At 43.2% G+C, this 27368-nt stretch overlaps 1 protein-coding gene across 1 annotated transcript in view; it reads right to left on the reverse strand.

Moving 5' to 3' along the window:
• The window catches only part of ROBO1 (roundabout guidance receptor 1), a 940924-nt gene that overhangs the window by 766181 nt on the left and 147375 nt on the right, over window positions 1-27368 (reverse strand). The window contains exon 2 of the mRNA XM_083171919.1: window positions 14470-14591. Within this exon, the coding sequence (XP_083028045.1) occupies window positions 14470-14557 (88 nt within the window). The 5' untranslated portion in view covers window positions 14558-14591. The remainder of the gene's footprint in view (window positions 1-14469; window positions 14592-27368) is intronic.

Here is a 27368-nt window from a genome sequence, read left to right on the forward strand (position 1 = left end):
GTTATTATTGCGCCGTTAAAGGGGTATAATTGTTAAAAAAAGAGAGGTTAGACCACTCTTGGACAATGAGAAACACATTGGGGGAAATTGACTAAGATGGGAGTTCTATTTCACATAAGATATTACTATCGGCAACCAATCAGATCCTGTCTATTATCTTCTAGAAGGAGCTAATTAAATAATAAGTAGATTCTGATTGGTTGCCCATAGGAACATCACATGTGAAATAGAACTCCCATCTTAGTCAATGTCCCCAATTGTGACTAAAGTAGTGTTTTTTTCTTTGACTCTGCACTGTATAACCCCTATCAGTCATAATCTAGAACATTGTCGGTTCCTATTAACCAGGCAATAGGGACACAATGACTTGTAAATGTCCATATGAGCCATCTTGTCTGCTCCACTGCATTCTGATAACTTACTTAAGTAAATAGAGTAGCACATGTGTTTTTGAGCCAGGCTCATCTCAGAGGCCGATATCATTATCCGAAGAGAATTGCCAGTCTCTGCACTAGATTAAAAATACGGATTTCTTTATTAAGCTTATATGTAGTGACTGCGGTTCCCACTACCTTCCATCAGACCACTCAATTAAAGCAATCTTTGTGCTGCAGGATCCAGCCTAATAAAGACGTTGATGTACAGCTGGCATTTTTGGCGTGCTACAGTGACATCCCGAGAGCCTACGACGTGTCCTTCTCATTCTATTTTTTTAATATCGGTCTTTCCTTTGAGAGGTGACATTTGTATTGATAGTGTTTCTAAGCCTTTGTGACTTCTCGATAACAAAATATGAATGAAAAAGTCAGGGTCACCTTCAGATCGGTATTATCCAGCCTATCAAAAATACTTTAACACAATTGTCAGTTTTGATCAAGAGAAGAAAAGTTTATGATTGACACAATTGTACCAAAAATCCAATCCACTGATTTCTTTTTTTTTCTGAAGTTCATACTGTATTTCCTATAGTGTATAAAAGAGCATTATCAAATATATACTGTATACACACAGTGTGTGTGTGTGTGTATATATATATATATATATATATATGTATACAGATGGAGCCGTTCTCATCTGAGTGGCTCCCGGTGACACTGACTGCCATCCGCTGAATGGGGCATGCGCCCATCGAGACACTCGCACCCTATTCTTGGCAATGGATGCGTGAGAACGGCCTCATCTGTGTGTGTATATATATATATATATATAAATATATATATATATATATATATTATCTAGATAACAAATGGCATATTTTATATTTGAACTGTGAATAGGTTTTATTTACCAAGCTATGAAAAGCTTAGGTCTATGGAAAAATTGGACATAATAGCCATAGGCGTGCACACTGCACATGTGGTGACAGCCAATAATTGCTCAGCTTAGAAAATACCGGAAGAATAAAAGAGACAGTATCCCTGCTTGCGCACTCTGGAGCAGCCGCGTGGACAAGGCAAAAAGAAGGTCACCCAACCTTTAGCAATACACAGTTACAGAACAACATTTTCACCTGCCAGACACCGCGCTCACAAACTAAATATATAGGTGGACAAAATAAAGAGTCCTTTTCTTGTTTTCAACCCTTCATGGGAGTCCAATAGTCCAATAGCTCTGTATCTTCCTCTCTCCTCAATGTTCAGATATATAAAAAGAAAAGAAGATACCAAACATAGGGGCAGATGTATTAAACCTGGCAAAAAATTAACTGGAGATAAAGTGGAGATAAACTGGAAGGACATAATGCACTAGCCAATCACCTTGGTTTGAAATATGACAGTTGGGAGTTAATTGGATCGTGCGTTGTTTCCTTCCACTTTATCTTCAATTTCTCTCCAGTTTATCTCTTCATCAGGCTTAATACATCTGCCACATAGTGTAGTAGGATTGTACAAAATTAGGAAACAATTCTAGTGAGGTCCATGTGATCTAGAGGGATTCTATAAGGGTGGCGTACTGTACTCACACCCAAGTGACATACAGTACACTCCTCATATAAAGGTATCTTTAAAATTGTTGGTGATGGCGTACCCAACACATGTGGTTATGGAGTGCTTTCCTCATATAAAGGTATCTTTATCATTAGTGTACCTGGATCCACCAGGGAGCACCAACCGATGTGAATTAATGGAGATTGGAGCGTACCCTATTTTTGAATTGCACTGTAACACCTTACTGGTAACAATTTCTTTGTGGGCCACCAGACCCCGAAGTTACTCAGTAAGTATGGATCAATGTAGATACCAGAAAAAAATAGGGATAGAGACTGTAATTAATTTTGTTTTAATGAATAAGAATACTGTACACAAATATAAATACATATACAGTATCTTAAAATGGGGGATGCTACTGTATATAGTTCACCAGCCTCTGCCAGGTAAAGATGGAACACTTTTTTCAGGGTACCAAGTCGGGCTGCACACACACACCAGAAGACATACAACACTTTTCTCCCCCCTATTCTACACACACCAGCTGGGATCCAACTCCACCTGCCCGGCTCCACACACACAAGCCGGTATCCATCACTTCCCTCGCCCCACAGATACACACGTAATCCCAATGTCCCCCCTCGGCATACACATATTGGCGTCTGGCACCTCTACCCCTCTCACCTCCCTTGCTGTAATGATTTTTTAGCGTATTTTCTATTGCAAAAATATTTTTTTTGTCAAAAATGGCAGGAGTGTGGTCTGCTGCACAGAAACTGAATGCAAGCCATGAACACCATAGGATGTCTACTTTCACAAAATTGATGACTTAAATGGTGGCGGTGAGTTTTGCCTGTAAGGGACTGTATAACAATGTGTGAATTGGTTGGCCGCCTGAAGTGTAATGCATCAACACAACCCAAGCAGCAGTAGTGTTAAGGTGGTCCTTCCTAAGTTCCTACAACTGTGAAATGTTCTTATTTCTGTCAGCATACAGAGAAAATTATATTGCAATTTCGAATTTCAACAATACATTTGAAATACTCAACTTTTTTTTTTTGCAATCAAACCCATTTACAGAGGTTCCATTATGCCAGAGTAACTGTGTAGATGATTTACGCCATCTTATTCGAAAATAGAATTTCATTTCATTTAGAAGGAAGAAAAACTGTCTGCATCAGCTTCGATTGTATCCTCTGAAAAGGGCAGAGCAACACAACAAAATACAACTCTGGGCATAGAACTGTTGTTCAACAACTAAAAAAGGATTCCCCCCCCCCCCCCCATAATCCATCATGTGGGCAAGGCTCGTGTTCATAAGTAAAGCAGAAACGTAACTGGTCAAAACCATGTCAGTGTAAAAATATAGCTGTCTAACATTTGTGGGCTGCATGCACTAGCAGTCAGTATTTACCCTGCACAGAAAAAATAGAAATGTTTTTGCTTTGCTTGCAAACGTGAATCAGCAGGCCCTGTGCACGGTTCTGTGACGTCTCTCTAGGATGCAGCTCACCATTTCAGGGTTCTATCAAGCTAAATACAGTTGAAAAATGGATATGGCCCCTTATTCTGGTTCACTTGCAAATGCAAATTCCTTCTCTAATGGCCAAAACCATGTGCACTGCAGGTGGGGCAGATGTAACTTGTGCAGAGAGAATTAGATTTGGGTGAGTTATTTTGTTTCTGTGCAAGGAAAATACTGACTGCTTTATTTTTACACTGCAATATAGATCTCACTTTGAAGTAAAACCACACCCAAATCTAATTCTCTCTGCACAAGTTACATCTGCCCCACCTGCAGTGCACATGGTTTTGTTGATTTGAGAAGGGATTTGCCTTTGCGAGTGAACCAGAATAAGGGCCAGGGTGCACGGCACAACTTGTCACTCCTTATGGTCCTGATCCTGAGGCAAAAGTGTTGAAAGTTGAAGTTGGCTTCATAATTGAAACAAGACAGTTGTCCCATTTCTCATTCATGGTAATAGGATTGTCTACAATTTTGCTATGAAACCTGATGATCTCTATCCACTTTCCTCCAAAGCCCCGGTTATGCTATTCTCAGCATGTACCTGGCTAACTCATGCTTTGGGGCTTTACTGTGTATGCATAAACGAGCTATCTGAGTTATCTCCGTAGATCAGAACTGCCATGACAGATTTCTGGCTCTGCAGTTCTAGGGGGAAGATGTCAACATTTGAGGACATGGCGGTGCTACTTTGGCATAACTAGTCTACTGCACGAGACTGTTGAGGAGAAGTACTCAGCCAAGAGGGGTGGAAAAATAAAGAGAGATAAAGTAACAATCAGTCATCTCATATCTGGCATGAAAGTTGAGTGCTGGTTGATTGGTACTTTATCTCTACTTTATCTCTCTCCAAGGAGTAGTCTATTTGCCCTTGGGTTCTTTGAAACCATTCCCCATCTCAGTGCATCTGTCGAAGAGATCCATTCACTATTAATCTAGTGCAATAAAGTCGGTGAATGAGCTGTGAATTGGTGAAGCAATCCTATCCAGAGCTAGTTTAACAACTAATCCCCCCCCCCCTTCCCTCGTATATATATATACATTTCCGGTGTGTGGGGGATACTATGTCATATGTTGTGGGTAGTTGCCTAGGGGCCCCAACAGGATTCGATATGAAATCCCGACGGTCAAAATCCCGAATGGGTCATAATAACGACAAGGACAAAATCCCGACAAGGTCAAAATCTCGACATTTAAAATCCTGACAAGATCAAAATAGCGACATATAGAATGTACAGGTGAAACAGTCAACATGACTTTCGGTCGACAGGTCACGAGGTCGAGATGGTTTTTTTCACAGTTTTTTTACCAGAATGTCGACACTGTCAACATGGACACTGTTGGAAGTGAACAACAGCCACTCGCAATGCTTCGGGCACAGTGCCTCACTGCGCTCGGCACACTATTTTATTCTCCCACCACGCCCTAGTGGATGGTAGGGCATGAAATACCGCCTGTTGTCACATGTCGGGTCAAAAAACAGTGAAAAAAACCATGACGACCTCGCGTCCTGTTGACCCAAAGTCATGTTGACTGTTTCACCTGTACATTCTATATGTCGGTATTTTGACCTTGCCGGGATTTTAAATGTCAGGATTTTGTCCTTGTCGGTATTTTAAATGTCAGGATTTTGACCTTGTCGGTATTATGACCCATTCGGGATTTTGACCCTGTCGGGATTTTGACCATCGGGATTTTGACTGCATCCCCCCCAACAAACCTTAATTACAGCTTTTCCACATAATTTCTATAGACAGCTGATTTACAGTGTTAGAAGTTGTACAAAAGGGGGACAGATTCAGAGGGATATCAAAAATAAATGTCTCTTATAAAAAATGTTCAAAAATATAGAAAATACACAAAATAATTTATTACATGATAATTGTATTCCTTATTAATATGTGATAGGTGTCCTTAAGTCAATTTGTGATGCTTTCCTGATCAATATGTGCCATGGGTTGAAAGTAGAGTGTGCTACTGTGCAGACTCCATGTTACTACTCCCATACCCTCCAATTGTACCTTATTGGCCGGTACAGTACTGTTTGTTTTTGGCCTGTACCTGCAAAAATGGCTTTGTACCGGTTTACTGGGAATGTGACTCTCCATTAAAAGTATAGGAAAGGGGGCATGACCAAGCCCCTTTCCTGTGGCCAAACCCCTTTCCAATTTTGTACCGGTTTCTGCCCATCAAACGTTGGAGGATATGCTACTACTATAGTGGAGCTTAATTCCCTGTACCAAGATGGCTACTTAGTCTACTACTAAGCATGTGCAGAGCCATCTTGAGACCATATGATTTCCATTCCAGAAGTATTTCCAGCATTCTGCAACATACCTTCATACACACAAATGCTGGTGAACTGTATGACATCCCAATCTACTCTAGCTCTGCTCTATCTATCAGTGCATATAACAGTGAGTACAGCCATACCTGTTTGTCCTAAAAAAAAAAAATAACAACACTGCACTAGCAAAGTAACTGGGCTGTTCGTAGTCATAAGACATCCGTAGGCGTGTACAGAAACTTTGCTGCAAAAGCCTGTACACACACATTGCAAACAAAATGCACCTCAAAGAACATCAGAATCAATATGTTTATACATTTAATACAAATTATTAGATAGATACAGAATCGCCTTATGTTTTTTAAAAAAACACTTTCTGCTGAATCTCTCTGCATCTCCTATTGATGTTAGTGAGCAATCGATGGAAAATCTGACAGCCTTAAGGCAGCAACTTGGTTAAAGAACCCCCTAAGGCCGGATGCTGAGTATAATGGGAGAAACAGTGGAAAAAGTACGAGTTTCCTTTATTTGATCTGGGACCAGAATCAGGCACCTACTAAGAAAGCACGGCGCTCTTTGATGTCTGCCTTTATGAAGGTAATCAGCGAGTTCAGGTCTAGGGCTGTGATGAAAATTACTAAGAAGGGATGAAATCACAATGCCACCTGTGATTTTATTCTGAAAATAAATTGATGGGTAGAGCAATACAATGCAAACTGCCTTTTTAGTGGATTCTGTAAAGCTCTGATGAGATTGAAACCAATACGCAGAGATGGAGCTAGTTATCATGGAAATAAGTTGAGCTCCACAGGTACTCATTTTAGAACAACGGCAAATGTCTTTTTGACAGGTAAATTGCCTTGGATGGATTTCCAGCTTTCATATCGTTCTGTCTAATGCCATCGTTCTCTGATCTGAATATTTATTTGGCAAATGTGAACATTTCTAGAGAGGGAAAAAATTGTTGCTAAAATATGTTGCTTCCTTAGCATTTCTATTCAGAAAATCTCTACCACGTTCTATTTAACCGAGCAATTAAGATGGTGTTACTTGTAGCCCGGAATAAGGGTGGTGTAGTGGTCAGGGAGGCTTACTGAATATTTGTTGCTGTATTAACAATGATCTGTGAGCCATCCGAACCCATGAATCATTGGTCTACTTTAGAATCCCCAAACCACCGACACCAAGGCAAACTTTTTATTATTATTATTATTATTATTATTATTATTATTATGATTATTATTAATAATGTAAATGAATTATTAATGCCCAGCCCAGTCTCTTCCCACTGCTCTGCCCAGTCTGTTTTCTTTCCGTGTCTGTCTGGCACTTTCTCTACCCGCTGCTCTGACCAGTGCATTTAATCCACTGCTCTTATCCACCACTTCCCTATTTCCCACTTTATTCTTCCCCGCCCCTTCTTTACTGCTTTCCCACACTAGGCAGCTTTAGGCATTTTGCCTAGGGCTCCGGCCACTGGAGGGCGGCAATGAGCTGGCTGGAGGAGCAGCAGCAGGAAGGGTCCTGACTCCCGCCGGTGCAGAGGAGAGCAGGAGGAAAGCACCGTCCTGGAAGAAAGTGAGTGAGCCTACCCATGCCCCTGTAGCCCGCCCATGTATAGCGGCCACACTGACCCCGCTGGAGCTGCTGCCATCACCATATCTCTAAACCCCCCCCCCCACCTGGAGGCAGATGCTGTATTACACATGCCGCATCTCCCTCTAACAACCCCCCCCCCCCCTGTGGAGTGAGACGCTGCGGCCGCATCTCCCCCGGATGGTAGAGGGGCCTTGCACCGGCACTGCACCCAGGCCCCTCTACCATCTCCCCTGTCACACCCAATCACAAGCTCTTTTCCACTGCTTCCTGTTAAATTCCACTACTCATGCCTCAAGACCCCATAGTAACTGTGTTCCCAGCAGCCCTGGTCTGTATTCTCCTTCACACTTAGGGTCTGTTCCATCCGCCCCGCAAATTTACTTACATGTGCGGATGCAGCCTGGAGCCAGGTTGGTCGGTGAGCTTTCTGATGCTGCCGGGAGAAAGCTGGGTGGTTGGTCGAGCTGATACTGCCTTAAGCTGGGTGGGTGGGGTGTTTCTCTGGGAGCCGTCCTGAGAGAATGGTGCGGGCGGGCGACCAGTGCACCCAGGATCAGGGCGGCTCAGGCAGGCTGTGGGGCTGTGTGGCCTACGCAACATGACCTCTGACCTTGTCACGCTGTGCAGAGCAGCACTGACGGGTATGGGAGAATCCGGGCACCTGCTCAGATGCTGCCCGGCATTAGACTGCAAATGCGCATTGTAATCCAGAAAATGAAATCCCAGAGTTTTGGGGGCCAAATCCCAAGATCCCACCGATCCCGGAATTTTCCACCCTAATGTGCATTGATCTCACTGCGCACATGACAAGGGGTTATGGTATAGCGGATCAACGGTGTCTAGATCTTCCGTGTTATGGAACCCGTCTAGTTCTAATTGGAACCCGTCTACTTAGAAGTCTAAAGATAGTCGAAGCATCTAGATCGGCAGTAATGAAAGTTAGACACAAGCGTTAGGTCACCATGAGCATGATCAACACACAAGTTTAACGCGTGTGTCTAACTGTCATTACTGTAGATCTAGATGCTGTCGACTATCTTTAGGCTTCTAATAAGACACGTTTGTATAAGTGTATTCAACCATAACATGGTCGATCTAGACACCGTCGATAAATCGACTGGATACGATGACAAGGATTCTTGTAGTGCTTCAAACTGCTTTTTTTTTTAACACACTGTGATTGACAGTAAGGGACTGTTTGGGGGACGCCCGAGGGAGTGTTGTCAAAAATGCAGGCTTTCCATGGCCGTTTTTGGAGCGTGTATCTGCCTTCAGCTGCAATCATGTACTGTAGGTAGACAAAGATGGCATCAGCGTTGCTACTGCCACAACCAGTCTACTGCAGAAGCTAGTCTACTTGACAATAGACTCACTCGAGGAGTCAAAGTACCTCGTTATTGCATCAGTGCTGTATCTGGAGAAGCCCCAAGCCTCATCGTGGATTTACAAAAGCAGTAAGACTGTAGCAGGACACATCGGTACAAAGCTGCACAACTATACCTAAGGGTATATAATAGGCAGCTCACCTTAAGGTTTGCCATGGGCACCATAGCCTCTAATTACACCACAGTTAGTAGTTATATTTCTTTTTTTGATATATATAGTACAAGGTTGGCGCTCTCTGAATGGTTTACAAGAAACAGCAGCTGGTCTCCTAAAGAAGAGGGAGGCCACCCTCTAAGTAATAGATAGGTAAAAGAGGAGTGATTAGGAGACCTGCGCTATGGACTAAGAATAATAATATGTACAGTAGGTGCGTACAATATGAGTAGGTAGGCAAAATAAAGAGTGTGATGTCGGAGTAGGTAAAATTAAAAAAGATTTATATCAATAAATCTTTTTTAATTTTACCTACTCCGACATTACACTCTTTATTTTGCCTACCTACTCATATTGTACGCACCTACATATTATTATTCTTAGTCCATAGCGCAGGTCTCCTAATCACTCCTCTTTTACATATTTCTTTTTTTGTCTATAGCAGTTACTGTATATTAATTCTTTGATTTACTAGCATATACCATAATACTTTAAATTATAAAATAATTTAAATAGAATTTGAAGGACATAAGTTTAATTAAAAACACAAAGTTCTATTTACTAAATGGGGGGGGGTTCTATACATTATGTTCAAAATCAGTTTTATATGTAAGCAATAGTATATTAAATCTCATATATTAATATAATAGATGCTATAAAGTGGATAATTATTAAAATAAATGTAATGTAAAACTAATGCCGGCTTTTTGTTCCACTATAGTAACAATATTCAAACACAAATATTACCTGCTCTGACCCGACATACGGTTTATCACATAACATTTTAGGGCTGGTCATAACACCGACATCAGTTTATTTAATTACTGGGTAATTTTGATGAAGGATGCTTTGCAGCAAGGGGCACAAACTCACAGTGCAAACAAATAATTGTATTCATGTCTTGGTGTTAAAGTTAATACTATCTGCATGCATCATAAAAAGATGTGGGCACATAAAGAGGAAATATTATGGCCAAGCATCTCAGTGGAATAGAGCAGTCGATATACTTGAGACGTGATGCCTAAAACATATATGATTTTTTTACATTTTCATCGGGCACTTAAAAGTGTGTGTCATACAAAAAATTTAGCAATGAACATTAAATGAGCCAGGCATGAAAATATATTAATTTTTATTTCACAGCGAGCTTGTGGTATTTTGCAGATGAAGACACTGAAATAATAATTAGAGCTAGACAGCCTAGGTTATAGGTGAAATTCATCCTTACACTCATCCTTACATAGCCACACTTATATAAACAGGGCAACTCAAGAGGCAGGCTGACTGGGCAGTCCCTGGAGTGCTGTAGCCTGGAAGGGCACATACATAATCAGTCTAGTTGCTCAAGCCTCCCCTACTGGTGCAAGCAGTTACTGATGGTGGTGCACCAATCAGCACTGTCTCTCAATGCTGCAGCCACCTGGTAGATCCCAAGCAACCACTTACTGAGCATGTGCGGTTCTACTGCACAAATGTCCTCCACCATCCTGTATGTAGGACGTGCTCCTGATTTGCTCTGTATAACGGTTAGTGTCCTGTCCCGATGTCCACTGTGTCACCACCACAACAACATATATATTTAATCTCTGCTGCCACCACTGTGTTTAAGGAGCCGCGGCAATGACCAGACTGAACACATCAAAGAAGGTTGGTGTGGATCTGGAGACACAATTCTGTGGGTTGGGTCTGGAGTCTGCAGGGATTCATTATGTTGGATAAATTAAGTGTGCACAAATTTAACAATGTTGTGGAGTTGGAGAGACACTTGTGTTGGCTAAAGAGACACAAGGGAGGATGAAGCTGTGTGGGATGGGGAACACAACACAATATGGGAAATGAGGCAAAGGACCACAAGACCACGCCCTTCCATGAGACCACACCTCTTCCACAAGGTCATTCCCCTTTTTCGTGTGCTCTATCATGAGGTGCAGGGGGGGGGGGGGGTTTGGGGAAAAAAATCTTGTTTGGCACCAAATTTGTCAGGGCCAGTGCTGATTTAGCCATGATGGTGGAGGTTCGATGCCAAATTCATGGAAAGTTTGGTATGGTTGCATAATGGATCTCTTACTCGTACTGTAACTCCTAAGTTCTCTCTAGTTTCTCCTACTATATTTGCCTAGTAGCGTAATCTAGAGCACGGACTGTACTGGCAATAAACAATCTTGTTGCCTATCGGATGCTGCTATGTAGATTGAATCCTCACCATGCTGCATCCTAACTTGTTTAATATAAGGACATGTAACTGAATGTTGACATTTGATTTTCCTTTCCAAGATTTGGCTTCATATCGAATAATCCAAATCCATAAAAGCCTTTGAGACAATTGACATTACCGGAAGATTTATGAAGGAAAGTTCTTGCACTGCACTTTACTAGTAATAGAATAAGTGGAAGTGCTTACACAGCTGACAGAGATACAAGTTACCCAATTCACTTTCAGCACATTTTTTACTAACACAAAGTGTCACTGGGGAATTTCGAAAAGAAATAAATAAAATCAAATCAGCAGAAAAGACACTTGTCCGTAGTTATATTCAGCATATTTTACAATACAACCATACATTACTGTCACTGTTAGCATAACAGTGCCGACTGCTTGCGAGTCCTTTAGCTATTCGACAAGAGTTGCCTGCAGTTGGGTAGTAAAAACAATTTGCAAAAATGACGCCCGTCCAGCATAAATTCCCTGATTGCTTGATCACAGGTGATATATAAATTTCCCTGACAAGCCGAGAGTCTAAAAAAGGATTACAGAGCTTCAAGGCATCATCTCGAGCAAATCAATCAATCAGCATAGAGTGCTTTCTTCTCTGTAGTCACACAAAGATTTCACCACGGACATGATATATAATGAAACAGTGGGAAGTAGCTCTGAGATCTGATGGATTGCGGAAATAAATTGCAAACCAGAAACTGTTTTGGGTTGAATATAATTTCCGATTAGAGAATTCTCTAGACCAAGGAAAGAATTCTTGTACCGTTCTGAATAGGTGAATCGGGACAGCACGTCTTCAAACTCATAGGAGGGTATTTCATTTTGGCCGATATTTCTGGCAGGTATAAATATCGGTATAAATATCGGCCATCGGTATTCAATCCCAGACATTTTCAGCCAGGCCTCCCCTCATGCAGATTCCACTTTGCTTAAAGTCAAATCTGCATTGTCAAAAATGGCCGCTGGATTGTCAACTAACGGCGGCCTGTTTTCGGCGATCCACGGACCCGACATTGAGATGTATGAAACCTTCAAAAGAGTGTACAAGTGGAGAAGTTGTCCATAGAAACCTTTCAGCTTCTAGCTATCATTTAATAGAACATACTTTATATTGTCTAACTAAAAGCTGATTGGTTGATTTAGAAAGCGTGATACAGTACATTTCCACTCTAGTAACTATGAAATGTGCTGAGACGCTCTATGGGGGAGATGTACTAAATCTTAGAGAGTGAAAAATGTATGGTAGATGTATGAAGCAGTGGTAAGTTAGGAGAAGTGATAAAGTGTATGGAACTTTATCACCAGCCAATCAGCTCCTGATGGTTAATTTACAGGTTGGGTTTAAAAAAGAACAGTTAGGAGCTGATTGGCCGGTGATAACGTACCAGGCACTTTGTCACTTCTCCCTTATCACTGCTTCAAACATCTACCCCAAAGTACTGTGCCAGCCAATCAGCTCATAACTGCCATCAAAAATGATAGTTAGGAAGTGATTAGTTTGGACTACACTTTATCACTTCTCAAGGCTTAGTACATCTGCCCTTATATGCAGACTTTATAAAAGTGTAAACATCAAACATCTACTGGCAATGTGCAACCTCCTAGTACAGTACTTTAGGGCCATACTTTCATTGAAATTCATTAATGCCTCAAATTAATAAGGAGAATGAGGGGTCTTAAATATGTCAATTGTATGTCTTAAGGGGTGTACAAACAGTGCGATTGTCTTGCTATTCGATCGGGATCGAATCGCAAGGCAAACGCATTCAATTTGCACAGTCTCTTTTACTATTCCATTGCAATGCCGCCGGGCCATGCATCAGGATCGAATCGAAATCAAATGCGTTCGATTTCCGTTCAGTTTTGATTTGATTCGATTTTGCTTATATAAACAACATCGAATAGAAAAACAGACCACATCGAGTATTTCATAGTCCAAAGTGCAGCTAGTTATATGCTTTTCAAGGCAGTGACCTGCCCAAATCTTTCTGCCAATCGAGGTGCATGACAAGCGTATGTATTGCAATTCATAAACAACCGGCATAACCTGCCAAAATCATGTAACAACAGGGAGTTTAGCACAAAGTGCTTCTATACATCAAGATTCTCATTGCAGTTGCTAGCATTCACCACAGCCTTCCATTTCTAATCTGAATTTGGCATTCCTGCTCCTTATCTAATTTAAATGTGCAGGCAGCAACATGGTGGGTGGAGCTTCAAGTCTACCAGGTGCCCATGAGCCAGTTCTCACTTGAGGTACAACACAATGAATATTCATGAAGCTTGGAGTCTCTGTATAGTAAGAATACAACATGGCAGCCTCCATCATGGGAAGACAAAGATGCAATTTAACCACAGTATTCAGTATGTTTTAAGAGACAAGCAGAGTGATTAAGTGCCTGTTATATTGTGTATCTATCATGCTTGACTGTGCCGCATTGCCCATCAAAGTAAAATATAGTAGACAGGGCAAATGTGGCATGAACAAAGGGATACTGGATTACAACACATGCATCATATGTACATAATGAACTTATACTTCCAACAGTTATACTGTACAGCAGGCATGGGGAATCTTTGGCCCTCCAGCTGTTGTTGAACTATGCATCCCAGCATGCCCTGCAACAGTTCTAGCATGGCCAAATAGCAAAACTGTAGCAGGGCATGCTGGGACAACCTTGCCTACTCTTGAAAACTAGTTTCAGGGAGATTATAGTTGGTAATAGAATTTTGCAAGGCACCCCATTGAGGGGGGGGGGGTGTCATGCTCCACCCAAAGGGCGTGTCTAGTTCCATATATGGAGATATTGTGAAAATAGATTGTGAACGTGGCACCTAGAAGTGTGGGTGTGGGTGTGTACTGCTACATCTGAGAGGAATCTTTTATAATGACTTATATCCAAATGTACATGAGCCCCAAAGCAGTTTGTAAGAGATACTGTACCTGGTAAAGTGCTGGGAAATGGCGCTCATGATTCAATGTAAATGTATTTAGCTCTCATTCCTTTTTTCCTCAAAAATGTAACAGTGTAATGTGGGCTAGGTGACATGAGGGAGATTGATAGACTAATGAGGGGGAGAGGGAGATTGCTGCTATTTCAGGGAGTCTCCTGCAGAATGCAGGAGGGGAGGTAACTATGATGTAACAGTGTAATGTGGGCTAGGTGACATGAGGAAGATTGCTAGACTAATGAGGAAGAGAGGGAGATTGCTGCTATTTCAGGGAGTCTCCTGCAGGAGGGTAGGCAACTATGTGCTGGGATGTGTTGCTTATCAACAGCTGTAAGGACGAAGGTTCCCCATCCCTGCTGTACAGTGATATGTCCATATTATCAGATGACAACCATACTTAATTTACATGAATTATTCCACTTACCTGGAATCAGTTGTCCGAACAACGGCTGAAGGTACAAGAGAACCGCGATCATCGACAGAGCAAATGAGGACATTTTTTTCCATTTCATCTTGCCCCCGTTTTGCGCATTAGTTCAATGTTATCTGAAAGATATGAGAGAAGCGAGATTGGAAACTGTTCGCCGTCTTGTGTCAATTTCAAGGAGAATAGTGACAAATGACTTGATTAATTTAAAAGCATACATTTCACTTCAACCGACGCTCAATAAGAAAGCCGCACTCCACAATTTGGTGCTTTACTGGAAATTATTGAATGGCAGCAAGACATAATATATGGACAGCACTTTGTCATAATGTGCTAAGTCAAGGGTTTCGATAAAGTTATTTGCAAAACCTCTCCAGTCACATTGCGAAAGCGAGGGCATTGTAAACTCTATCATGTAGTTATGTTTTCTTTATTGACGGACCTTTTTATGCCCTTTATTATTGTATTGCATAACACTCACTTGGCGGCGTATTAAAAACCACAGTAATACAGCCATTTCCTCGCATAGATTACTTTGTATGGATACTTTAGTTGTGGAGACCATTCACATTCTCGCAGTTTATATACAATATAACATTTTATTATTATCAGTTAACACATTTAGGACCCAGTAGGCATGTGTCGGCTGCAAAAATGTAAATTGGATTTTAGATGGGATGACTAAAATGAATCAGTTTTAATGATATGTATATATAAGGTAGAAAGAGGCCTTAATTAATTTGCCAGCAATATTGCAAATTACATAGCACCAGTAAAATGGAAATGTGCAAATAATAAAAAATAAAAAAAAATAGAGTAAGAGAGGTAACTTTCTATACAAAGGCGATATACACGCACTTGCAGAGCAGCACAAACTAAAACAATCAAACCTTTTATACATTATAAACGTCTTTATGCAGCTCAGCTGTTTATATTTTGGGTGTTTTTATATTGTAGGGGGATATGGATCCTTGGAGAGAGATAAATTATCAATCAATCAGCCCCTAACTGATACATTACAGGCTGTACAGAAAAACTAAAGACAGCATGTGCTAGAAATGGGATACATACAATATCCTGGCTGTGGGGATGTCAGCGGTCAAAGCATCCCAATCAGGCAAATCCCGACAGGGGCTCTGTGAATAATCTAACCCTCTCTGCTTGCAGCCTAACTCTAAGCCTAGTCTTATTCTAACTCTCTCCGCTAGTGCCTGACTCTAACCTTGTGCCCACAGCCTACCCTAACCCCCTCCTTGTAAGTTCCTACACAACTCCCCCTTTCCCGCAGTCTAACCCTAAGTCCCACCCTAATGGCTAAACCTAACCTCCCCTTCCTGGCATATTCCTGTTCGGGATGCTGCCTTTCTGTATTCCAGTGTCGGCATCCTGATGTCTTATGAAATTCAAGCTCTGGGGTTCTGACAGCAGTTGGAATGCCGGCGTTGGTAAACAGATTCACTTAAATTTTAACTTTCAAAAACAAAGAATTTAATAATAAAATAACTTATAATACTTCGTAGTGAGCAGCAAATCAGTCTTATAATAAATTAATAAACAACTGATATAGAGCTTAAGGGGGGTTTTCAATCCCGGGTCATGACTGTCGGTACGTCCCGACAGCCGTGACCCTGGCCCAATTTCCTTCTGCTCGCCTCGCATATCGGCAGGCGGGCTTCAATGTCCCGCCTGCCGTGTGACAAAAAGAGGGCGTGTCTGTGTAAACGGCCGTGGATTGTCAAGATGCGGCCATGGTTGCGATAATTCATGGCTGTTCTTGGCAAAACAAGCCCAACAGCTTTTAAAAGCTGTCGGGCCCGTTCTGTCGATCTGCTCTTCAATGCTATTGGGAAAGACAGCATTGAATGGGCGCCCGCCGCTATTTCCCCTTTCGGAAATAGTGGCAGAGATTCAATATCCCCCTATGTCTTTGAATAAATTCCTCATAGTCTCAATTGAGGGGTAATGGACAATTCATTTGTAGGCAAGCAGTCTCGTAGGATGGATGGATGCCCCAATGTCCCAATAACAGACTGAAAGTCCCAGTTTTGCTTTTGTCCAGAGCTGCAGTGGAGAATACCCTCAAACTAATATTGCTGACGCGTTTCACTGCTAGAATTGCAGCTTTAGCAAAGGTGCCTCCACATTGCCAGAGTTTCCTTTATATAGGCACTATTCAACATGGCTGCTAATTGTCAGATGGACACAATCTCTGTATATTGTGCTTAAAACTCATTAACTTTTAGGAGAGTATGCAATCCCATTTGAAATGAAATGATTAATCGATTTTGAGCATTTGCATTTTGCAGGCCGCCTATTGAAATTGTCATACAGGCGATACACCTCCTGACGATATTTTGCCTATGACACCTGATGTAGGCATTGCTAAATCGACTTCCCGCTTCGACAGTTACTATATAAACGCCTGCACCGTGTGTGACGTTGCCATTTTGCAAGATTGGAGGAGGTGGTTTAAATTTGGCTTATAGTGCAGTGGATTCGAAAACACTTGTAGAGTGTTCGCAGTAATTTTGTTGGGAAGCAGAAGCAGAGGAGGACCATGATCAGGACCATGGACAGCATGCGATTCAAGTGGCGGAGAGACGGTCTTTGCATTTGTTTGGATTATTACTTGGTTAAGGTTTTTGGTGGTTTTTAAATGATTGCTTTCTAAACATGCTCTCATTTGTTTTTGTGCGTTTTTAGATCAGGTTTTTATTTTAGTATTTATCTGTATCTTTGCTGCAGTTTTGGTGCTTAAAATTTGTTGCAATGATGATAAGTAATATCATGGGCTATGTGTGTCTGCAAAGGGTAAGGGGTGCCTGCATTGACATGTGATGTACTTGGGGTGCATCAGGTGTTTATTGTCTTTGCTGCAGGTTTGCAATTTTGGCGTGGACGTGGGATAGAGACCCGCACTGACTCACACAATCTCTGAGCATGAGTCCTACATCCACCATACTGCTGTTGTCAATGGCGACATCGCACCAAAAGGACTTCAATAAGGAACACCACAATTGTGTCAGAGAATGGCTCCGTTATTGTAGTCAATGATAAGAAAGTTTTGATGTTGTTAAAAATGCAAATATCCTACAAAAACCGCTTCCAAATCAGCACACTGCAATATCCCGTTATCTCCCTGAAGTCTCAAAACAGGAGTGAGAGCTCTGAGGTAAACAGAGGCTTGTGGGAAAAGTAAACATGACAACAACAAACAATAATGCATCATGGGAAAATCTGCCTCATCATGGAAACAAGACAGAAATGACTTATTGGACAAAGGGCTCGATCCCAATAACCCCAAAGGGTGCGAGTTACCGTTCGTGTGCTGTGTTAACGCTGAAAACAGCACCCGAATTAACTCTAACTCGCACCCTTTGCAGGACCGAATTCGCTGAGAATTGCTCCCACCCCCATGGAGGTGCGAGAACGCTTCAGCGAATTCGGCCTGCCGTAAAGTGCGCCTGGTGTCGTGAAGATTCGCAAACACTGGGCGCATCCGCACCCTTCGGGTGTAATAAGATCGACCCCAAAGCAGAAAACGCCTCCAAAAATAAATAATAAAAAAAAAGGCCAGGATACATAGTTGAAGCATAAAAACAGGATTTAAATACATAAACATCAATATTGTCAGTTAAATTTCTCAAAGTACCCTTGTCACAACAATCAAAACGGTCTATATTAAATTGACGGATTAGTGATTGTAAGGTGAAGTAAACATCTTGACTATTGCACATTGAATAGGTTTGAAAAGATATCTCAACATTTCGAGCACAACTCATCGTTAAGACGCAAAGTACACATTGCGGCAAGCAAGAGAAATAAAAACAAAACCATACAATGTCAAAACAACGTCGTAAAAACATTAGAATGAATACACGAAAGCAAAACTACAACATTTTCAGATGAAAAAACGAAACATCTGTAAAAAGAAAAGACTTTCAACAGGATTGCATATCCCCCTCAATCTCTTTTTAATTGAGTAGTTTTATTGATTTTACATTGAAAAACAAACAAGCCCTTGCTATAGACAGCGAATTGTGGTGTTACAAATAAAGAGGTGCGCATAACACATATGGCATAACGGTACTCATATACATACGACAATTATAGAAAAAGTAGTCATACATAATCTCGCCTATAGGTATAAGGATGTATAGGGCAAAGCTCAAAGAGACATGAGAGTACCCGGAGGCGCCGTCCGGGGCCCCATGAATAACAGTTTGAGAGGAGGTATAGATACAACGTCGTATTTCTCGAGTGGCCATCAAGCACCATCGAATTACAGTATAAAGCAGTTGTCAATTGAAAACACTACTGGGCTAAGTAAAATAGTCTTTTTACTAGTCTACTTAAATCTTATAAATAAAAAGAATATCTAAAATAAAAAAAACCACTAACAGTTATAAAGAAACCCCTCAAAAAAACCAAAGCAAACCTCCCATATAACCCCCCACCCTGTACAACCCACCCCCCAACTAAGGCGTACTTGAATCCCTTTTAACCTAGCTCCCCCTATACTTATTCTAAACTATACTAACCTAGACAAATCTCCCTATCCCCCCTCCCACCATCCCACTAAGAAAAGAATTAATAAACGAATAACTGCCTGGGGCAAAACAAAATCAAGATGACCTCATCAGGAATAGCACCATATTTCTTGCAATAGAAGGATATGATAAAATAGGTTCATTCTGGTTATTGCAGGATAATACTTGAGGGATAAACAGTATAATATATATATATATATATATATATATATATATGGCGAAGCAGGTAAAAAAAAAAAGGGAACATCAACTGTTTGCCCGCAGCAAATCAAATAAGTGTATACAGTAGTTAAAGTGCCACCCGACAAGGCCATACATAACCGAGATAATTAAGATCAAAAGGGAACAGAAACAGCACCCACAGATCCCCCTCAATCTCAGTGAAAGCTTCTGCCAACTCCCGTTTGCGCATATGTCTGGTCATGTCATCTCATCACCACCTGATCCAAGTTGCTAAGTAACAAGGGCTGATTATTCAGAGAGTAAACTCTCCTATTGGACAAGGGTCCGGACATATGTTAACAATGGAAATTATGTTGTGCATTAAACATACAGATGGAGCCAGCCTCTTCCTTGCAGCGGCTGGCGATTCTATTGCCAGCCCCCGCCAGCGGACGGCTATTGCCAGGGGCGTGTGTGCACGAGATGCTCACGTGCGCCCCGTGGCTACGGAGCTGGCTCCACTGCCCACCGCCTCCCCTGGTGCCCCTCGCCGCCCCACTGTCCGCCTATCCCTGCCCGTCTCCCTGAAGTGAAGACGGGCAGGGCCCTGCAGCGGCACCGTCCTGAAACTGGGACGAGTGTGCTGTCCCAGTCAGATGGAGCACCTCTGTGTCGGCGATCGCCAGTGGAGACATGCTGGCGATCCCCGGCCAAAGAAGAGAGGCGCTCCATCTGTAGCTGATTAGAAGATTATACAGTATAATACAAAAATATAGGTACTTGTTCCCTAGCACGGCCACAATCTTGGGCATCGTGTACCTTTAAGTTAAGGTACACGATGCCCGCGATGGACCCGTTTTCCTTTGAAATCAGGTCCATTTTGCCGGCAAAGGGAAAATCGCGGGCATCGCGTCGGTCGCGACCATTAACATTGGCCCCGACACAACCGACACGATGCCCGCGATTTACCCATAGGCTTCAATGTTAAAATATTTTTTAACATTGAAATCGGGAGCATCGCATCGGTCTTGTGCCATTATAATGGCACAAGATGAGATGGACTTGATTAAGTCCATCTCACATAGTAAAAAATGTGAAATGGGCCAATATGACCCATTTCACATTATATATGGCCCCGTCGTCACCCCACAATTGACGTGAACCCAAAGCGTGGGGAGCGCAGCGAGCCCGCGAGGGGCGGCGGTGCGCGTCCTCTGACCTTTTCATTCCCCTACTATCCACGTCGGCGTGGAGTTGAGAATATAAAGTGTGGCGAGCGCAGCGAGCCACGGAGCCCGAAGCGTGGCGAGCGCAGCGAGCCCCGCAAGGGGACGTGTATACCTCTGAAGTTATACGCGTCCGCTCGCCACGCTTCGGGCTCGGTGGCTCGCTGCGCTCGCCACACTTTATATTCTCAACTCCACGCCGACGTGGATAGTAGGGGAATGAAAAGGTCGGAGGACGCGCACCGCCGCCCCTCGCCACGCTTCGGGTTGGCGTCAATCGTGGGGTGGGGTTTACGGTGTAAAATTGGGGGTCTAGGGACCCTATTCACATTTGATTCAATTAAAAAATCGGGTCGGTCGCATCGCATGCGACCAAATCGCATGCAATGCGACCGACGCGATTTTTCCGACACGACCACCCCGATGGAAATCGGTGTGGCCGTGCTAGGAAACAAGTACCAAAATATATATCCAAGATAGGGATATTACTCCGATTTGTAATCCAAATGATGGATATTTACCATAAAAGGGGGCTGGTTACAGCATATTTCAAAACAAAAATCCTCCAAGTTCTATAGTTCAATGTCAGATCCCTCACTGAGCTCTAAGGAGAGAAGCTCATAGGCTGCTAAAGGGTAATGCAAGCTACAGCTAGCATTGTCCTCTGCAACAGCGCATGGGTGAAGTGGCTGTGGTGCATTAGGAAAGGTGGTTAATATCCAAAGAACAGGGTTTTTTTTACCACATTTCTTCTTAGTCCATCCTACCTAGAAAATGCACTGCTGTACCAGAAGAGTTTTTATCCCTGTGTTGAACATGTTAATATATTTATTTTTATAGAAGTATCATACCTCCCAACTGTCACGATTTTAGAGGGACAGTCCCGATTTTCGGGTCCTGTCCCGCTGTCCCACCCGCGGCAGGCATTGTCCCGCTGCGGGGGGTGGCAGTTGGGAGACCCCCAATCTAGTAGAATAGACGCTGTGCGCATGCGCACAGCGTCTATTCTCGTATGAAAAGGAAGTCGCGGCTAATTAGCATAAGTCGCACCCTCATTTGCATACACCCCGCCCCCTTTTCGGGAGTGTCCCTATTTCATACGGACAGAAGTTGGGAGGTATGCAGTATACAGTCAGTGTGGGAATAAACGAAGAATTCCCCAGATACCTGTTCATCACATCAGGCTAGTTTATCTCTTCACATAAGTGATGCATACAGTACTGTATAAGATGCGAGGAGAAATTGATTTAAGTTCAAACAGCAAGGTACTGTACTGTATGTGAATTTACTGTACATTTAGAATGGTCACTGGAGCCCATTGTACAATTTGCATAAGTTATGAACTATATTACTAGTGTAATCTGATTCCAGAAGTAAAGAGACTATCTTCATTACTGAGGTTAAATCTGGAGTTACTGCTCTTCAAACATGAGAGGTTTCTGAATTTGCAATGAATTTTAATTAAATGTCCCCTGCCTTGCTATACACTATATATGGGATTTTTAAAAATGCAAAAATAATAATAAGATCTATTGTTGTATTGACCAGTTACTGTATCGGTGCATACACATACCCATACTTGGAGAGAAAGTGGGCGACCCGCACCATATGTGGTGAATTTTATAAATTTTAGTTTGCAATTATGAATGGAGATAATCCCACCAATGTGGATTTATTATATACTAGCTGACCCGGCCGGCGTTGCCCGGGACAACCTTGGTTTTTTTTTTATTTCCAAAATTGCTGTAAAATGTTGTCTTATGCTGCATTTAGGGCTCAAGATTGTAATTCATTAAAGCCTCCACCATAATGTGTTTGCATTGATACTCAATGCTAGCAATGAAATCAGGGGTGGTGTTGTTGTTGTTTGAAACGCACCACTCCTGACTTGATAGCTGATGTGTGTTGATAAATTCCACATCCACTCCTGAAATTTAGCACCTATGATGAATTTATTTTTTGTGTTTGTGTGCGTTGTACTGTTTTTACGTGTGTTGTAGTGTATGTGGGTGTGTGTACTGTGGTGTGGTGTGTTGTGTTGTATCTGTCCAATGTGTAAGTGTGTGAGGTATGCTACGTATAAATATGTGTGTGCAATGGTCGAAGTGGAAATTTTGAAGTGGGGGTATGGTAAGGCATGGGAAATTAAAGGCTGAAGTTATGTGCACACTCCAGAAAAAGAGGGTGCCGCCTCTAAAATGGGGGCATGTCCTTGAGTGTAGTGTACCATGCTGTATGCCCCTTATACACATTATGCAAAACAGTAGTAGACCCCCTTACACTTGCCCCTTAATTATTATGCCATGCGGAAAGAGCCAAAATTCCCCTTATGCGACACAGAATGAGCAAAAAAATTCACATTATACCACCCGGAAAGAGCCAAAATTCCCATTATGCTACATAAATTGAGCCAAAATTCACGTTATGCAACATGGATTGAGGCAAAATTGACATCATGACACCTGGAATAAGCCTAAATTCACATCATGCCTCCTAGGTTGAGGCAAAATTTACATTATGCCACACAGAAAGTGGCAAAATTCACTTTATGCCACACGGATTGAGCAAAAATTCACATTATGCCACCCGAATTGAGCCAAAATTCACATTATGCCACCTGGATTGAGCCAAAATTCACATTATGCCACATGGCGGGGTGACGCATGGACAGAGATGGTGGGGTGATACAGGGGCAGAGATGGTGGGGTGATGCAGGGACAGAGATGGCGGGGTGATGCAGGGACAGAGATGGCGGGGTGATGCAGGGACAGAGATGGAGGGGTGATGCAGCGACAGAGATGGCAGGGTGATGCAGGGACAGAGATGGCGGGGTGATGCAGGGCAGAGATGGTGAGGTGACGCAGGGCTAGAGATGGCGGGGTAATGCAGGGACAGAGATGGTGGGGTGATGCAGGGACAGAGATGGTGGGGTGATGCAGGGACAGAGATGGAGGGGTGATGCAGCGCCAGAGATGGCAGGGTGATGCAGGGACAGAGATGGCGGGGTGATGCAGGGCAGAGATGGTGAGGTGACGCAGGGACAGAGATGGCGGGGTGATGCAGGGACAGAGATGGTGGGGTGACGCAGGGACATGCACCTCTATGTCACACTACATGTCACATTCATCCCACCTGCTACCTGTCACATTCATCTGACCCGGCTCCTGTTTACATCAATGGGGGAAGCCCAACATTTAGACCGCAGCATCCTATGGTCAGTATGGAGGTTTGATGGGGTTCACACACCGCCTCTGCTGCCGTACTCTGCAGACAGCAGCGGAGTCAGGGAGGAGGTGAATGGATGTCTGTGTGCGGCATCCATTCACCTCGCAGGCGGGGAGTGCATGGGGGCTGGGCTTGCCCCCAAGGCGATGATCAGCGGTCCTGGCAGGGGTGATCGCGGTCCCAGCGCTTGGAGATGATGTCATCTTCAAGCGCCACATCCGTCTACACTTCAGGTAGGCACCACAGTGTAAACGGTTGTGTGCACACTCCAGAAAAAGAGGGTGCTTCCACTCAAAGGGGGCATGTCCTTGAGTGTAGTGTACCATGCTGTATGCCCCTTATACACATTATGCAAAACAGTAGTAGACCCCCTTACACTTACCCCTTAATTATTATGCCATGCAGAAATAGACAAAATTCCCCTTACACGACACAGAATGAGCAAAAAAATTCACATTATACCACCCGGAAAGAGCCAAAATTCCCATTATGCTACATAAATTGAGCCAAAATTCACGTTCCGCAACATGGATTGAGGCAAAATTGACATCATGACACCTGGAATAAGCCCAAATTCACATCATCCCTCCTGGATTGAGCCAAAATTCACATTATGCGACACAGAAAGTGGGAAAATTCACTTTATGCCACACGGATTGAGCAAAAATTCACATTATGCCACCCAGATTGAGCCAAAATTCACATTATGCCACCTGGATTGAGCCAAAATTCACATTATGCCACATGGCGGGGTGACGCATGGACAGAGACGGTGGGGTGATACAGGGGCAGAGATGGTGGGGTGATGCAGGGACAGAGATGGCGGGGTGATGCAGGGACAGAGATGGTGGGGTGATGCAGGGACAAAGATGGAGGGGTGATGCAGCGACAGAGATGGCTGGGTGATGCAGGGACAGAGATAGCGGGGTGATGCAGGGACAGAGATGACGGGGTGATGCAGGGACAGAGATGGTGGGGTGATGCAGGGACAGAGATGGCAGGGTGATGCAGGGACAGAGATGGTGGGGTGATGCAGGGACAGAGATGGAGGGGTGATGCAGCGCCAGAGATGGCTGGGTGATGCAGGGACAGAGATGGCGGAGTGATGCAGGGCAGAGATGGTGAGGTGACGCAGGGACAGAGATGGCGGGGTGATGCAGGGACAGAGATGGTGGGGTGACGCAGGGACATGCACCTCTATGTCACACTACATGTCACATTCATCCCACCTGCTACCTGTCACATTCAAATGACCCGGCTCCTGTTTACATCAATGGGGGAAGCCCAACCTCCAGACCGCAGCATCCTGTGGTCAGTATGGAGGTTGGATGGGGGTCACACACCGCCTCCGCTGCTGTACTCTGCAGACAGCAGCGGAGTCCGGGAGGAGGTGAATGGATGTCTGTGTGCGGCATGTATGCACTATGCATATATATGTGTGTGTAGTGTGCTGTGTGTATCTGCGCAATGTCTAAGTGTGTGTTCTGTGTGTTTCTGTATGTGTGCAATATTTAAGTGTGTGTGCGTGTATTTGTGAGTGTTGTACTCTTTTAGGGTGTGTGTTGCAGTGTTTGTGGGTGTATGTTGTACTGCATGTGGTGTGTTATGTGTGTGTTGTGTGTATCTAACTAATGTATAAGTGTGTTTAGAGAGCCATGTACATGTATCTGTGTGTGTGGTGTGCTGTGTGTGCGTATGTGGTGTACTGTGTGTGTTATGTGTGTGTGAAACTTGCCTACCAGACTCTCTCTTTCAGGGAGAAAATGCTCTGTTCCTGGACTTCCCTGGTAATGTCTGATTACTGTCACCTGTGGTGAGCTGGTTAATTGATAAGAAGGGTATTTCACCACAGGTTCACACATTACCAGGGAGAGGGTGAGGTATGCAAGTATAGTGTGTGTGTGATGTGTGGTATATGTATATCCCCAAATATTCCTTATTGTTGAAATCCTCCACCATAATGTTGGAATGTGTTTGCATTCATATTCAAAGGGAGCAATGAATTCAGGTGTGGTGTTTTTCCGTCATCATCTGTTTCCCAGATCGTCAATCTTTTTTTCCAGATCCTGATTCAAGGCAAATTGAATCTTGGTGTTTTTAAATTTCGGAGTGAAATTTCCCAAAAACGGCTTCGAGGTGCACACCACCGGGTATAGAGGTACCTTGTTGCCAAATTTGGGGGCTCTGAGTGCCACGGTGTGTCCGCAATGCAACGGACACGCACACAAACACACACGCACACACACTCTTCAATTTATTATATAGATAAATCTGCCCCAATTGGTTGAGGGTGCCGTCAACTGATTTAATATATATAGAATACAATAGAAGAAAAGCAAATCAGTTTAGTATGACGCACTCCTCATTCATAGTGTCAACAAAGTGACTAAAAATTGTGCTGTACCTTTAATGAGTGTAAATACTTTTTATATTTTATTTTTATTCATTTACAGGCCATCATTTGTTGCAGCAATAATCTGTAATTTTTATTAATTATGCTTGACCCGATAATCTGTTACCCTGTATCAGGGATTCCAGTGCATCGGAGCCAAGGGAATCAGCAGTGTCTGCTAGTTTCTCATCCTCTATTCTGCTTCAGCTTCTCCGTTATGCCTGTGACGTCATCATGTCACACGCTGGGGAAACATGCTGGAAAGGAGCGGGGGGGGGGGGTGTGGAGAGCCACAAACTTTTTGGCAGGGTGGAGCAGAATTTATAGTTACGCCACTGGACCTCACCACAGGTCACTGGTATATACTGCTGTGAATAGTTTTTGTTTAACTTATAATTTCTTCCTAAAGGCATTTTTTCTTCCCAGTGATATCAATGCTAGACAGCAATACAATTGCCTTCAGTAATATTTTCATATCGAGCGTATTTTGGAGAAACACACTGCCTAAGCACATCCATCGACATGTAAATTCTGTTCATAACAACATTTCTCCTCTTTGAACGCCGGCTTTCTTATGGGCTGGCAGCAAACAGTAAATGAAAGAATCTCACAACAGTATGGATTAGGGTGAAATGTAATTACCTTGTTTTTGTCAGCTTGAAACTTGGAACAAACTGTGATGAAAGTAGCATTGAACAGAAGTAACAAAAGTCACCAAGCAAACCGTTGCAGGCTAATAAATCACTTTCAAATAATTATCTTTTCTTTCTGCGGATTACATTTTCAGCTTCTAAGTCAACGTTCAAGGCCGGGAAGTTCTACTGTGTTCCCATCAAATAGCGCTGGATTGCCACCGGTTGTCGTTTGATTTAAGCTTTTGTTATCTCCTTTTTGCTGGTACTAATTTGAAGACTAATCTTCACAAATACCAATGTAGTGCGTTGTGATGAAATTCCATTAAACAGGAAAATGCTTCTCAAAGTCCATTTTTCTGTATTTCAAGAGCCTAAGCTTTAGTATTTACAGCATGATTAACAGTTACTTACAGATGGAGCAGTTTATCACCAGCCCCCACCAGTGGCCGGCTCTCGCCAGGGGGGAGCACGCATGAGAGGCTTGCGCGCCCCATGGCTGCGGAGCTGGCTCCGCCTCCTCCCCCGCCGCCTCCTCCAGTGCCCCTTGCGGCCCCGCCGCCCCCCCTTTCCCTGCCCATCTCCCTGAAGAGGAGACGGGCAGGATGCCGCCGCGGCGCCGTCCTGAAACATGGACGCACGTGTGTGAGACGCACGCGTGTCCCAGTCAGATGGAGCACCTCTGCGCCGCCGATCGCCAGCGCAGGCA

This window comes from Crinia signifera, chromosome 2, assembly GCF_055691185.1.
Source record: "Crinia signifera chromosome 2, ASM5569118v1, whole genome shotgun sequence".
Taxonomy (NCBI): Eukaryota; Metazoa; Chordata; class Amphibia; order Anura; family Myobatrachidae; genus Crinia; species Crinia signifera.